Genomic DNA, 15025 nt, shown 5'->3' on the forward strand with positions numbered 1-15025 from the left:
AACCTCCGCCTCCCGGGTTCAAGCAATTCTCCTGCCTCAGCTTCCCGAGTAGCTGGGATTACAGGCACCTGCCACCACGCCCAGCTAATTTTTGAATTTTTAGTGGAGACAGGGTTTCACAATGTTGGCCAGGAAGGTTTCAAACTCCTGACTTCAAGTGATTGCCCACCTTGGCCTCTCAAAGTGCTGGGATTACAGATGTGGGCCTATGTGCCCGGCCTCCTTTGGTTTAGAATTGGCAACTTTTTCTTTTTCTTCTTTCTCTCTTTAATTATTTTACATCTGGGTTTCCATATCTGATCTTACACTTTGTATCCCAACGTGAGGTATAAAATTTAGTCCAGATTCCTTTCACTGATATTAATGTTAGTTTTATTTATTTGCATAATGGAAAACAGGTCTTTACAAAAAATAGGCCTTTATTTGCACAAGTGGAAAATAGGAAAGTAGGTATTTCTGAAAGTAGATGGAATCTTGATAGGATGATTTTTATTTTTAGGGTGACTATGCCTTAGATACTTGTAAAATTCTGACATTCCAACCTTGTAATATTTGGTTTTCTGTACTAATGCAGATTAATATTTGTAGCTTTTAATTCATACCCAGCATTAATTTAGACAAGTGAACTAATCAGTGTTGGTTCATAATCATAAAGTTTAGAATTCAATTTTCGGGCTGGGCACTGTGGCTCATGCCTGTAATCCCAGCACTTTAGGAGACCGAGGGGGGCGGATCACAAGGTCAGGAGATCGAGACCATTCTGGCTTACGCGGTGAAACTCCGTATCTACTAGAAATACAAAAAATTAGCTAGGCGTGGTGGTAGGCGCCTGTAGTCCCAGTTACTCGGGAGGCTGAGGCAGGAGAATGGTGTGAACCCAGGAAGCGGAGCTTGCAGTGAGCCAAGATTGCACCACTGCACTCCAGCATGGGTGACAGAGTGAGCCTCTGTCTCAAAAAAAAAAGAAAGAAAAAAAATAGAATTCAGTTTTCATCTCCACAATTTTGGGACTGTAGCTCTTGCCATTACTTTCATTCTTGGAAACCTAGTACAGGAAAGTGAGCCAGTTAATTCCCTGCCAAATGTGTTTCCTAAAGACCCAGTTTTGTGAAGGATGAGAAAATCAAATCATATGTTTGTGTAACTGTTTGTAATTGATCTTGCCAAGAAATACTCAAAATATTCAGATGAGGCTATGGTCTTAAAATGTCAATGCAAAGATAGTTCTCTCTTCTCTCAGAAATCACTTCAAGACAAAAAGTAATGATAAATAACAGAATGCAACTCCATCCTAATCAAAACTAGAGTGTTTGTGTAATCTCAAACCATAATACATAAGAAAATACCTAATACATAAATTCAGTGGAAGTCAATGGTATCCTCCTCTACTCATTGGCAGGGTTTTATTTTTCTCTTTCTTTTCTGATCTCTACAAGCTCATGTTTCATCATCATCTTGCCTTGCCCAATTTCTCTTGAGTTCTTATATTTCTGCTTTGATTGCTTGTTTTATAGAGGTGATGGCTTTGCTGTGTATTTTTTAAATTTTGTGATTATTTCTGACTAGCCATGTTTAACATTTGCTCTGAACCAGGCTTCTTCTCATGAGTATTCTTCATCTGCTATCACTTTGTTTTTCTATGACTTTGCTCTCATTTGTTTGATATTTACTTGGTATACATGTTATGCCAATTCCTTTTTAATTACTGCTCACCACTGAATGAGATGAGTTCTTCCTGAACTGGAAGCTGCTAGAGGTTCTGAGAAGAGCCCAGGTTGTTTCCAGGCTACCAAATGTACCCTAGTTCCAGCATGGTATATGTAAGTAAATTCTTCCCCAGCCCCTTGTGGGACTTCCTTAAACACATCCCTTCTTTCCCCACAAGTTTTCGTCATTCCATTCTATTTCCCTTTCTAGTAACGAAGTGATAGGGCCACTATTTATTTATTTGTTAACTGACTGTCCCTTCAGCTGCACAATCTCTTCCACAGGAGCAGAGACCATGTCTCCTTTGTCCAACAGTGTATCCACATGGTCTATGGGCCTGATATTGAGCCAGTCATTACATACTGGTTGAAGGAATGAATGGAGCAAGCTTGACATTTTAGAGAAGAAGCAGAGAACAGTAAGGAATGTTGCTGCAAAGACATCGATTTCCAGCCCCAGGAGGAAGAGGTGCATTATGGAGGTGCAACAGCCTCCTGGGAATAAGGCAACTATTACAGCCTTAAAGGGAACAGAGAGAATGTGCAGGGGCTTCCTGGGACAAGGCAGAGAGCCTGCTGAGAGGCTGGAGGGACAGGTTGGAGAGACAAGCTATATCTCACAACATAATATTGAATAGGAAAAGTAAAAGTGCGGTTCTCTGCCTTGCTTTTAGTTTTGTTTTAATTTTTTTTTTTGAGACATAGTCTTGTTCCGTTGCCCAGACTGGAGTGCAGTGGCATGATCTTGGTTCACTGCAATCTCTGCCTCCTGGTTCAAGGGATTATCCTGCCTCAGCCTCCCGAGTAGCTGGGATTTCAGGTGTGTGTATTTTTAGTAGAGACAGGGTTTTGCCATGCTGCTCAGGCTGGTCTTGAACTCCTAACCTCAGGTGATTTGCCCACCTCAGCCTCCCAAAGTACTGGAAATACAGGCCTGAGCCACTGTACCCAGCTGTGCCTTGCTTTTAAAAAGTCAACCTCACAAGCACAATCTGGAGAGATGCAGTTTAACTGAATATCACAGGTAAAGGAAAAAAAAAAAAAACTAAACAAAAAAACAAAAAACATTCACAAGACTTTGAGATCTTGGTAAACTGCAAGCTCAAAATGAGCGACAGATGTGCCATGACCACTAAAATTCTTATGTTGAGGTAGGCGTCATTGATCAGTTCTCATCTTCAGTGATGCCAATGACAAGCTTGCTTTGCTCCAGGCTGTTAGGCTGTTGTGTGATTTTCCCTTCTGAATGCTACACTTTAACAGGTATACAGGTAAACTGAAGTGCATTCAGAACGGAGGCCCACAGGACGATATAGATACTTGTCAGTAAATTATAGAAGGCACAGTTAAAGGAACTGGGGCTATTTGGCTTGGAGAAGGAAAGCCTCAGCAGAGACGCAATAGCTGTCTCCGAGTATCTAAGGGGCTGTCAGAAGAGGCTTTAGTCTAGTTCAGAATGACCTTGAGGGTATAGCTAGGACTAATAGGCATACTGCAGCTCAATACAAGTGAGAGCTTTAGAGTCATCAGAGCTATGTGGAGATGGGGGGGATGCCTCAGCACAAGGAACAACCTGTCAACTTGGGCGCTCAAGTCCATGCAGCGTGTCTTGGCGTGCAGTGAGGCGGGACCTGGCACCAAGGGCTGCACTGGACACCAGACTAGCTGACTCCTAAACCCTTTCTAAAGCTGAAATCCTGTCTTCAACTTCCATGTTTATTACGAGAATTCATGGGGATTAGTTATATGAAAGTGCTTTGTAAACTCTAGAGTGTTCTACATATATAAAGGGTTATTACTACTTTTTCATTACCTTGGAGTACTTCAATTCTATCCTGATTGCCATTGTCTCTACTTATCCCTTAGTTACCTCCAACCTCATAAAATGTCTAAATTATAGATGCGAAATGTAATATTATGACTATGATTCAAAATTTCAAAATGTTTCACAAATAACAAATGGTTTTTCATCTTTTACTAATAAGGGGCAGGTCCTATATTCAGTTTGCTTCTCATGGTCCTTTTTCTATGGTTTCAAGGAATGGAGTGGCTAAGGTCTTCTGGATCACCTTATGGAGAAGAAGTCATTAATATCAATAGCACCCTCACAAAAATCTGTGTAACAAAAATATCTCTACATTAATAAGCAACACACAAATAATACATGAATAAATAACCAGTACACAATACATTGATAAATAAACCTGAGTCTACTCTGATAGAATGTGACTTCTGTCCTTTACTCAGTGTCTTCTGGTGGCCCATCAATTCTCAGGCAATCAGAAGGTCTGTTATTTGGTGGCATAGGCGAACTTGTCACAAGGTATTATGACTTGGAAAAATTAATTGCCAGATAAATAAAAGCCCCAATTCCATTTAGGTGTTCAAAGTATTTTCTGCACCCAACTCCAGTATCATCTCTAATGAAAGTAACAACTTGACAACTTTGAAATATCATCTCCTTTCATTTTTTTTTCAGTTTTTTCTCCCTTCCATTTTTTTTTTTTTTTTTTGTTCACTGGAGGACTTAACACAGAGTGACACAACATAGGCAGGCTGAGAGAAGGAAACTAGGAAAACCAGGAGAGAGCAAACTGGATATAGACTCTCCTAAAAGTACAGTTAACTCCGTGACAAAGCAGCCCTCATGCCAATGTGTTCTCTAAACTGTTTATGTGTTTTATTATTTGACTGATTGAAACCCAGAGCAAACAAGGGATCCAGAGGATGGAATTTACATAGAACATGGGAGAAGGTAAGGCTCAGATGAGGAGAAATACCAAGAAGTTTTGACATACTTCTCTTTTCGATGCCATGGATCACTGGGAAGAAAATATTTTTTAAAAGAAGCTATTAGTTTCTGCCCTGTATTCAGTCTGACACCTTTTATGTGTTTATATTCCATGAGGGAGGCTTTTTAATGTAGATAGTATTTCTTCACATGACAATGATACCTATGAAGAAAAATCTACTCTATACTTTCCTATATTGTGATTATAACACTCTAATTACAAACATTCAGGGAAAGGACACGGTGGCTCATGCCTGTAATCGCAGCACTTTGGGAGGCCAAGATGGGAGGATTGCTGGAGGCCAGAAGTTTGATACCAGCCTGGACAACATGGCAAGACCCCATATCTACGAAAATTTAAAAATCAGCTGGGTGTGGCGGTGTCTGCATATAGTCTCAGCTACTGAGGAGATGAGACTGAGGCAGCAAGATCTCTTGAGTCCAGGAGTTTGAGGCTGTAATGAACTGTGATGGTGCCAGGGTATTCTACCTGGGGTGACAGAGTGAGACCCAGTCTCTAAAAGAAAAAAAAAAAAAGTCAGGAGTGGGCAAGAATAAATAGAGTCACAAATCATTGGCTAATCTCTTATGCAACTCTTCTGAACTCCCCAATCCATCTTTGTGGAAAGCTTGCTGAAAAATAAGACAATGGGGCCTGTATTGAACAAGCCACTTTACTGTATGGTTTGCCTCACATTAATCTAAGCTTGAAGGATAAGCTCTGGATGGGATACTTGGCCATCAGTAGACCTAATGGAGGCCTGTTAGTGTTTGGTAAAGGTTCATGCCTTATAAGCACTAGAAGGAAATGCATGGCCAGCTGAGTGTAAGTATTCAATGTGTTCAATATGAATATGGCTACACCAAAGCAGACACAAGTTAAATAAAGATATTCTCTTCATGGAGCAGAGGATGAATCTTGAAGAAGCATGGGCTTCAACAATGACAAGTCCTCTGGGGACAAAGTAAAGACGTACCTTGATTTCCATAGCTGGTGTCTATTGCAGACCCATCCCATGAATCCACAGCACTGTCCACACTGGGCACTGTGGAAGGGTACATGTCGGACAGCTTGCCTGGCTTCTGTGCTGGTGAGGAGTCCTCCTCCACATCCCCCAGGTCACTCAAATGGCTAGAAATGGGGAACTTCTTGGGGCTCGATGCTGACTGGGCTTTATAGACAGGAAAGGAGTTTAAGTATCAGAGTAAATTTAAATAAAAATATACCAAAATACTCTGTTGCTGGAGATTCGTTTCCCTAGAATCACACACAGACACTAGCACATTCTTTCAAGGAAGAAAATGCACTGGAAATCCTTAATTGTGGCTTTCAACTCACTACTCACCATCTGTCTGTTTCTTAATTTTCAAGGTGACAGTCTCTCCTGCCATCTGTAACAAATGGATGGCTTCACTCAGAGGCTTCCCTTTCAAGCTGCTGCTATTGATGGCTAGGATTCGGTCTCCTATGTGGATTGCGCCAGTTCTGAAACACCAAATAGTAATAGGAGAGGTAGAAATAATCCCTGTGTGGTACTGAATAAAAATTCCCTGACATATCTTATACATTCATCATAATAAAGACTTGGCAAGGATCTCCAGAAGTCCCTCTTTCTTTCTTCTGGGAAATGTTATAAGATAACTGCATATGTTGTGGATTACTTTTTAGTTTCCAAAAAAATTTTAAAAATTGTTTTAATTAGTTATTAAAATGAACTTGTGTGCTTTTTCAATTCCAAGAAAGCTGAGTCATGGGGTAAGTCCCCTAAAAATCCAAATACAAATGTAGTGGATAACATGGAGCATCCTTTCTTTCTGCAGATTTTTTTTTTTTTTTTTTTTTTTTTTTTTTTTTTTTTCTATCACTCAGGCTGGAGTCCAGTGGCGCGATCTCATCTCACTGCAACCTCCGCCTCCCGGGTTCAAGCAATTCTCCAGCCTCAGCCTCCCAAGTAGCTGGGATTACAGGCATGCACCACCATGCCCAGCTAATTTTTGTATTTTTAGTAGAGATGAGGTTTCACGACGTTGGCCAGGCTGGTCTTGAACTCCTGACCTCGTGATCCATCCGCCTCATGATCCATCCGCCTCGGCCTCCGAAAGTGCTGGGATTACAGGTGTGAGCCACCACACCCAGCCTGTATGAGCTAATTTCTAAGGTACACTGCAGCTCCAACATTCTGCAATGCTGTGTCTCTATTTTGCTAACCACTGTTTTTAGTTGTTAGCAGGAACAATGTATTTGTGTATTCCTGAGCTAGGTTGGAAGGGCAGATCTGGAGGACAGATTTGCCTGTAGGGTTTGTCATATATCTGACAACACATCTCAGAAAGAAATGCAGTTTAGCAGAGGGTGGGAAGTGTGTGTGTGTGTATACATCATTGCCAAAGGAAAAAATGGACATTCCAGATTTTAAGACATTATTAAAATGGGTCACTACACTTTGTTCCCATAATCCTTGAAGATGATGTCTGTATCACCCTCTTCTGAAAACACAGCAGCTAAATGCAGCACCTGTCAGGTAACAGAGGCTCAGCAAGTGTTTGCTGAATGAAATTGGAAAAGCCATTCAACCTCCCTGAACTTTAGTTTCCTCCACTGAAAATGGACACAATACAAACCCATCTTCAGTCAATTGTGGTCAGTTTATACGTTTCAGAGAGTAGTATCAATGCTAAGCCCATGACACCTTTTACCGCCTGTAAGATGCCCCTCAGAGTCAAGTCGGAGCTCTGCCTGAGAGTTCTCAAGCTCTAAGATCAATCCTTTGTGCAGATTTTTAAAAGCCAACAGATAACCACAGAGACAGGAGCATGTTTTTATGTGGTTGTGAGGAAGGAAGCCCATCTCAGACACAGGTAATTATAACAGTTACTTCAAATTTTACCTTTCAGCTAATCCCCCTTTAGTGAGGCTTGAAATGATTATAGGATCAAACGGCTCTTCAGTTCCTGAAATTGTGATGCCAAGGGGCCCCCCATAGCGTTTCAGCTCCACGGTGTAAATAATTGCTCCGGAACTTTCTTGCTCATCTGCAATAAATGCCAAGGAATCATAATTGATTTCTTTGGAAAAGGTATAAGAGTAAGACACATAGATTCACACATAAAGTAGGAATTCAAAACATCCTCGTCGAAGTATCATGTCTCAGAAAATAATTATTTTGGGGAACAGCATTTCCTTAGTAGGATCTTACATTCAAATACAGAGATATAGTCATTGTCAGTGCCAGGGGAGAGGAACACTGCCTAACGACTTATGTTTTAAATGTGTGAGATCTGCCCAACTGGGGCTGCAGGACCTTTCAACTGTGTCCATGTCTAGGACAATGCTTACCTAGCATTTGGTAAGTGTGCAATAAATACCTGTGAAATAAACACATGGCTGAGGAGGCATTATAATTTGAGAGGAGAGAGTGACCCAGTAACAAAGAAGACATCGGGTCATGCTGTTTCCAGTTTAAGCTTTACATGCAAGCTAATTTTTGATATAGAAACGTGGATTTTGCTAAGGGTTGGAACAAATGATAACATGTATATGGTTAAGTGGAACTTAGATAAGTAAACTTGAAGACAACAGTAAGAAATCTAGAATCTCTTACATATCATTCCACTTACCACCTTCTAATGTGAGTCCTATCAGTGTATTACAGATATTAAAGTGGAAGTTTGAATGATCATCTCTCCTCTTTCAATGGGGTAAAAGCTGTTGCAAACTATGTTTCAATAGCATAGACCAGGCTGCCACGCTGTCATAAACTAATTTTGGCTATTTAACATTATTATAGTGGAAGACACTTGTGAATGTGCTCTGCCTAAAGCACTGGCCAGAAAGACATCATGGGCCGCCTTCAACATGGTGGGTATTGTGATGGTGTCAGGGTTGCAAATAAGAAGTCTCAGAATTCAAAGGTTTTATTTGCTTCTGACATGCTTAAAGTTCTTGGGCATTTCTTGTTTTATTCCTTGGGCCTGGGAGCTGTGAATGGTTAAGGCACTGTTTCATTTCTGCACCTGAGGATACAATGAAATGGTTCAGTGGCTACTTTAACAAAACAGTAAGCTTTTACAGTCAGACTACATCCTAGTGAAGTATTAACATGGCCACATTTTTGCAGTGAGCAGCTGTTCATTTACGATATGAAACACTAAAATAAGGAGGAAAAGCAAGGCTTGAGTTAACAATTCAATTAATTGTGTTTTCAGTGAAGAATTAGGATGAATATAAAATGAAGGGTGTATCGAGTCATGTGGGAAGCTATGTGTCCTCTCTTGCCAGCACTTACTTCACTTCTGGCCATAGATTGGGAGTTTTGAATGCAGCCACCACCTCCACTTTCTGAGTGCTCTACTCAACGTATTTGCTCCACACATTCAGAACTAAAGACCATCCACCACACACTGCAATGCTTAAGTCAACATTTTAGGGCACAAAATCTTCAACATTGGGATCAAATTTACATTAGCAGCTGAGAAGCTCCCATATCAAGCCTAAAACAGCTCTATTTGCTGGTTCACAAGTTTCTTCTGGGCTGATGCTGAAGTTGTGGCCAATAGGTTGGTGATTGTCTGCTAAGCGCTCTGGAGAGAAGCATCAAGATAGAGGGTAACTGAATAACAGGCAGAAGTCAAAAGTCTAAATTTTCCTACAGTACGATGTTTTGTCACCTTTCAGGGCTGGCTTTGACCTAAATGAACAGAGCACTATTGGATAGATTGCATGTACTTTGCAGCCCTCATCATCAACTATATTCTGGATGAAATTCTGAATGAGTCATTTGATTAGTAATCCCTGGCAAAGTTAAACATTAGTTACTGCTGGACACTTTGTGTGGGCCATTCAGTGGAGGTGTGTATGCCATAGGAAAGACCTTGACCCCTTACTGCTCTCTGTATAAAGCAAGCATGAGCACAAACTTGTCAATGGGTGCCAAGCATTTTGGGTTGGAGCATCCGCTCTTTATGGGTTTTGGGGAGAAGGATGCTCGCCCAGGACCTGGAGACCCAAGAACTAGTGGGAGTATCCATGGAAACCATACTTCAGATGAAAACAAAAAGTGGTCCATGGGAAGCGGAGTTGAGGGTAGCGCCATTCATTGGGAGAAGGCGGGCACCTGGTTCTATTCAGCTCATTCTGCGGGCAACCCAGAGTGAGTATTCCATGTTATTTTTCGACAATGTAACTTGCGACACAAAGATGACAAAATCATACCAGAGATGAAGTAAATGGCTTTAAGATAGTCTGTTTCAGGTTGCCTTATTTGGGGACATTTTTTTATTGGCATCTGAGTCCTCACTGACTAGAAGGCAATTGTTAGGGCATCCAATGAGTTTAGATAGTGATGGAGATGCGAATCTAGGAAATGGTGCATCTTAACAAGAAGGACACATTCTTGTGATTACACTGGGGTGGAAACAGGATGATGTGATGCTCTATTTAAATTATGACAGAAATGGAAGCTGATTTATGTTTTCTTTAACAAATAAATTGCCAGAAACACAAAAGAGAAAGGAGATTTGGCTGGGTGTGGTGGCTCACGCCTGTAATCCCAGCGCTTTGGGAGGCCAAGGCAGTGGACCACCTGAGGTCAGCAGTTCAAGACCAGCCTGGCCAACATGATGAATCCCCGTCTTTACTGAAAATACAAAAATTAGCCAGTCGTGGTGCCTTGCGCCTGTTGTCCCAGCTACTTGGGAGGCTGAAGCAGGAGAATTGCTTGACCCAGGAAGTAGAAGTTGCAGTGAGCTGAGATCATGTCACTGGTCTCCAGCCTGGGTGATGAAGCAAGACTTTGTCTCAAAAAAAGAAAGAAAGGAAAGAAAAGAAAAAAAAAGAAAGAGAAAGAAAGAAAAAAGGGAGATTTAAGAGATATTACAACCAAAAGCAATGAGTAGATCATTTGGGATTCTAATTAAAACCAACTGTTATAAAAAGGTATCTATTGGCCGGGCACAGTGGCTCATGGCTGTAATCCCAGCACTTTCGGAGGCCAAAGTAGGTGGATCACCTTAGGTCAGGAGTTTGAGACCAGCCTGTCCAACATGTCAAAACCCCCTCTCTACTAAAAATACAAAAATTAGCCGGGTGTGGTGGCATGTGCTGTAGTCCCACCTGCTCAGGAGGCTAAGGCAGGAGAATCGCTTAAGCCTGGGAAGTGGAGGTTGCAGTGAGCTGAGATTGTGCCACTGCACTCCAGGCTGAATGACACAGCAAGACTCCCTCTAAAAAAAAAAAAAAAAAAAAAAAAAAAAAGCTGTCTATTTTTTCTATCGGAGAGATTGCTTTATAAAAACAGTTGGTTTTAATTAGGATTTTATATATATCAGGGAAATGTGAACATTGAGTGACTATTTTATCATATTGAAAACATTGCTAATGATGTTATTTAGTTATATGTTTTAAAAAAGTATTTTTTTTTTTTGAGACAGAGTGTCGCTCTGTGGCCCAGGCTGGAGTGCAGTGGCCGGATCTCAGCTCACTGCAACCTCCGCCTCCCAGGTTCACACCATTCTCCTGCCTCAGTCTCCCGAGTAGCTGGGACTACAGGTGACCGCCACCTCGCCCGGCTAGTTTTGTATTTTTTTTTTAGTAGAGGCGGGGTTTCACCGTGTTAGCCAGGATGGTCTCGATCTCCTGACCTCGTGATCCACCCGTTTCGGCCTCCCAAAGTGCTGGGATTATAGGCTTGAGCCACCGTGCCCGGCCCCTAAAAAAGTATTTTTTAGGCATATGTTAGTAATAGTAAAAAGATGAGATGATGCCTGGAATTTCTTTATAACTCCACTGGTGAGGTGGGGAAACCAGACTGAGAGGGGAGATGAAGCAAGGTTGGTTGTAAGCAAATCGCTGTTAACACTGGGTGTTGTATGGTGATTCATTATGCTATTTTTATTTTTGTATGTATTTTGAATTTAATAACAAGCTTTTGAAAAAGAAAATAATATCATTTCCCTTAGAAAGCCCTATGTGGATGCCTTGTGTAAACAGATATTTAATTACTCTGGCTTTCCTCTCATAGAGGGTGGTGATGGCTGCCCGCACACAGTCTTTTCCAGACCATATGGCCTGTCTGCCCACAAGGCAAGCTCTCCAGGGCATCCCACTACCACTTGCTCTTGAGAAGGACCCCATCTTGGCTCTGCCCAGTTTTTCATGGCAATGGCTTCCTCCTAAACAGTTTTCCTGCTTGGGATCCAGCCTTTGCCCCCTCCTCCCCACTTCTATTTTCACCAGTGCTGCCAACATAAAATTTCTTCTTTTTCCTCCCCAGAATATTTTTAAAACATAAATCTTAAATGTTACTCTCTTACTTAAAGCTTTTTATTGGTTCCTCAGTTCTTTAAGAATAAAATATAACCCCTTTGCAAGAGCTGAGCTGGCCCCCAGAGGGTCACACCATCCTCCCCCATCCTAATCCAATCTGCTAAATTCTCTCTTCATAGAACCACTGCAATTCCTTAAATAGCACTTTTCTAACATCTTTAGCCTGTGCACCTGTTACTCCCTGTGCACAAACACCTTTCTCTCATTTGTTATCCTGTAGAATTTCTACTTTTACATTAAAGCTTGGCTCAGAGTCTCATTCTTCAGAAAGGCTTCCTGGTAGCTTAGCTGGAGGGGCTAGAGGCTTGCCTATGAGACCCACAGCTCCTGTGCATTCTTCTGATGGTTCTAAACTTTTATTTTCATTCTTGCTCTCAAATAATGAGAAGAGTGAAATTATTTTTAAATTTTCCTTAATGAGAGAAATTAAATATTAAGAACTAGAATTCAATCAGGTATGATTGAGATTTGGAGTGCCACAAACCAGCATAATGTAATATCCAAGATACCACAAGAACCAATTTTAAGAACCGATTTTTGCCCCCCTTGGAAATGCATGTTCTAGCGTATACCTTTCACTCTATGTTTTAAGGATCTCACTGCTTGGCTCTTCATTAGAATAAGATTACCTTGAAAACAGAAATTTTTATCTTCATATCCCCATAGCCTAGAACTATGTCTGGTACCAAAGGGAACTCAGTAAATGCTTGAACAAGTGAGCAGAAGGATGAATGCATATTAGCATGTAGTCATTGGTTCCCAGGCTGAGATCTCCAGGAGAGTTTTGCGAGTCAGCTTCCCTGCTATGCCAAGGTCTAGTTTCCTTTGCCAAGACATGTGATGCAAACCTAATCTCATTCAAAGTTTGAGAATACAACCTCAGCTGCCATTGTGGGGATGAGCAAACCTAGAACTTCGTCCCTCCACCGTGCCAGGAGTGTTGAGTCAGCTTCAGGTTCAACTGCCAATTCCACCTGCCTTCTCGGGCTTTAACTCAATTGGCATCTGTGAGGCCCTGCAGCTTAGGAGGAGGATAATAACTGCCATTTAGGAAGGAATACTCAGACTATTTTGGAGATTGAAGCGTTCCTAAATATATTCTCCTTGAGGTTGCTTCAGGTAGATGTCTTAGAAAGGAGCGACTAGGGTGTTTAACTAGAAGAGAAACTTCTGAGAAACAAAAAAGTAGAATCACCAGTAAGTTTCAAAGTGAGCCTAAGCAGATGTTAATGATATTATAAACAGCTTTTATATCACAACAGAAGGTTTACAACAATTAGTGAAAGACAGGAAACAGGGCAAGCCTACTTGTTTGTTCTGCTCAGCTCTAGTTAAGAAAATTAATGGAAGCACAGAACAGATGCAAAATTGCTGCATTACTTATGTGCAATGTTATTTTCAGGCTTCTTGAGTGCCGCTTGTTTAACAAAATGAACACTATCTGGCTTGAATCCATAATGGTAGCTGCTTCCGTGGCCAAATAGGAGGCTTGGATTTGGGAGAGAGCCTTTGGAAGGCATGTACAGGTCAATCAAAGTTCACTTCAACTAAAAGTGATGGAATTAATTTTAGAGTACAGCTAAATTTCTTGGAGTTGGACAGGCCTGAGAAAGTAAACCATTTGAACAACACTGTCTACAGCTCCCTTATTGCTGCACAGTCATTTTATATAGGCATGTCACAATGATATACCAGGAGATGTCCAAGCAATTGCTAAGTGTTTTCAGAGTAGAATTCAAATTTCTTTGTGTAAGTGATAATTTTAAGTCTCAAAACTAGGTTTGTTTGTGACAGCATTTCTCAAAGTGTAGTTCTAGGACCAGCAGTTTTGGCATCATCTGTGAACTTGTTACAAATACAAATTCTCAAGTTTGCATTTGACTGAGAATCCCTACCCCACAGACCAATAGGAATGGGAACTCTGGGAGAGGGGCCTAGTCATCTGTGGATTAACATCTTCTTGGTGATTCTGATGCACACTCAAGCTGGAGAGCCATCCCTTTATGAAATCAAGCCTGAAGAAAAGAGAAAAGTACTTTTTATCATAGGTCCTTCTTGCAGCCAGCTTCTTGTCAACACACCTCCTTCCAGTGCTCCTAGCACAGCCGAGATCATTCTTGGGAGCTTGGAAAGGGGCATCTCTGCTACTTCAATACTCCAATCTGGGTTTAGGGGGAAAAGCTACGGCAAATTACTTAGCTTGGCTTAACACTGGTGAACTATATATGTTTGAAGCTCAAAATATGAATCTGTCTTCAAAGGACTAATTTAATCAGTAATAAGGCTGGATAAAGGTAATTTGCTTTGAATAGGACAAACTGCAGCCTGAAAATGATTTTTTTACACAGATTAGAGCCCATGAAGGTCAAGTATTGATTTATGGTCTCCAAAAATATGCTATATATTAGAATAAGATTCCCCAAACCAAATGAGAAATCATTAATAGCTGTATATTTGATTGACAAAAAGGTGGTAATACAAAGCCGAGTTTTCAAAACTATATATGATAGATTTGCAAACCTCTATCTCTTCCTGCAAATCCCCAAAAGTCTCTACTGCTTTGTTTCAGGGTTTCCTCTCAGGCCCTAGCCAGGTCTTCCAACTCTCTTCATTTACTTTGGACTCAGAAGCAATCAAGGCAAAACAATAGATTTTTTTCAAGGGGATTATTTGCATTGCTGAGGACCTGGGGATTGGGTCACAGCCTCAGGAATCCCAGAGCCTTGGACCCACACAAGAACCACTGGATACTACCTGAGTTACATTCCTGCAGTAATGGAAGACAACAAATGCAGAAGCTCCTGAAGGCAGGATGGTGGCTGAATCCAGAATGAGGGAGAAAAACACCTACAACTCCAAGTGTTCCAAAAGATTTGGCCATTGTTAAATAGAGCTTAAATTCACTTTTAAAATATCCAAATACAGTAATGACTACTGATAGTCAGCATTCATTAGGCCTCACTAGGTGCAAACTTATTGGTGAGTTCTTACATATATTACCTCCTTTAGGCCAGGCGCGGAGGCTCACGCCTGTAATCTTAGCACTTTGGGAGGCCGAGGTGGGCGGATCACCTGAGGTCAGGAGTTTGAGACTAGCCTGCCCAACATGGCAAAACTCCATCTCTACTAAAAATACAAAAAATTAGCTGGGCATGGTGCTGTGCACCTGTAATCCCAGCTACTTGGGAGGCTGAGGCAGGAGAA

The 15025-nt window shown here is 41.3% G+C and overlaps 1 protein-coding gene across 3 annotated transcripts in view; it reads right to left on the minus strand.

Annotated features, from left to right (window-relative positions):
* The window catches only part of GRIP1 (glutamate receptor interacting protein 1), a 318436-nt gene that overhangs the window by 38591 nt on the left and 264820 nt on the right, over positions 1-15025 (minus strand). For all 3 annotated transcript variants that reach the window (XM_011929263.1, XM_011929262.1, XM_011929261.1), the window contains 3 exons: positions 7386-7530; positions 5844-5983; positions 5475-5669 (listed from right to left, as the gene is read on the minus strand). In XM_011929263.1, coding sequence (XP_011784653.1) covers positions 5475-5669; positions 5844-5983; positions 7386-7530 — 480 coding nt within the window. The remainder of the gene's footprint in view (positions 1-5474; positions 5670-5843; positions 5984-7385; positions 7531-15025) is intronic.

The sequence above is a fragment of the Colobus angolensis genome, unplaced genomic scaffold (assembly GCF_000951035.1).
Source record: "Colobus angolensis palliatus isolate OR3802 unplaced genomic scaffold, Cang.pa_1.0 Scaffold80, whole genome shotgun sequence".
In the NCBI taxonomy this organism is placed as follows: domain Eukaryota; kingdom Metazoa; phylum Chordata; class Mammalia; order Primates; family Cercopithecidae; genus Colobus; species Colobus angolensis.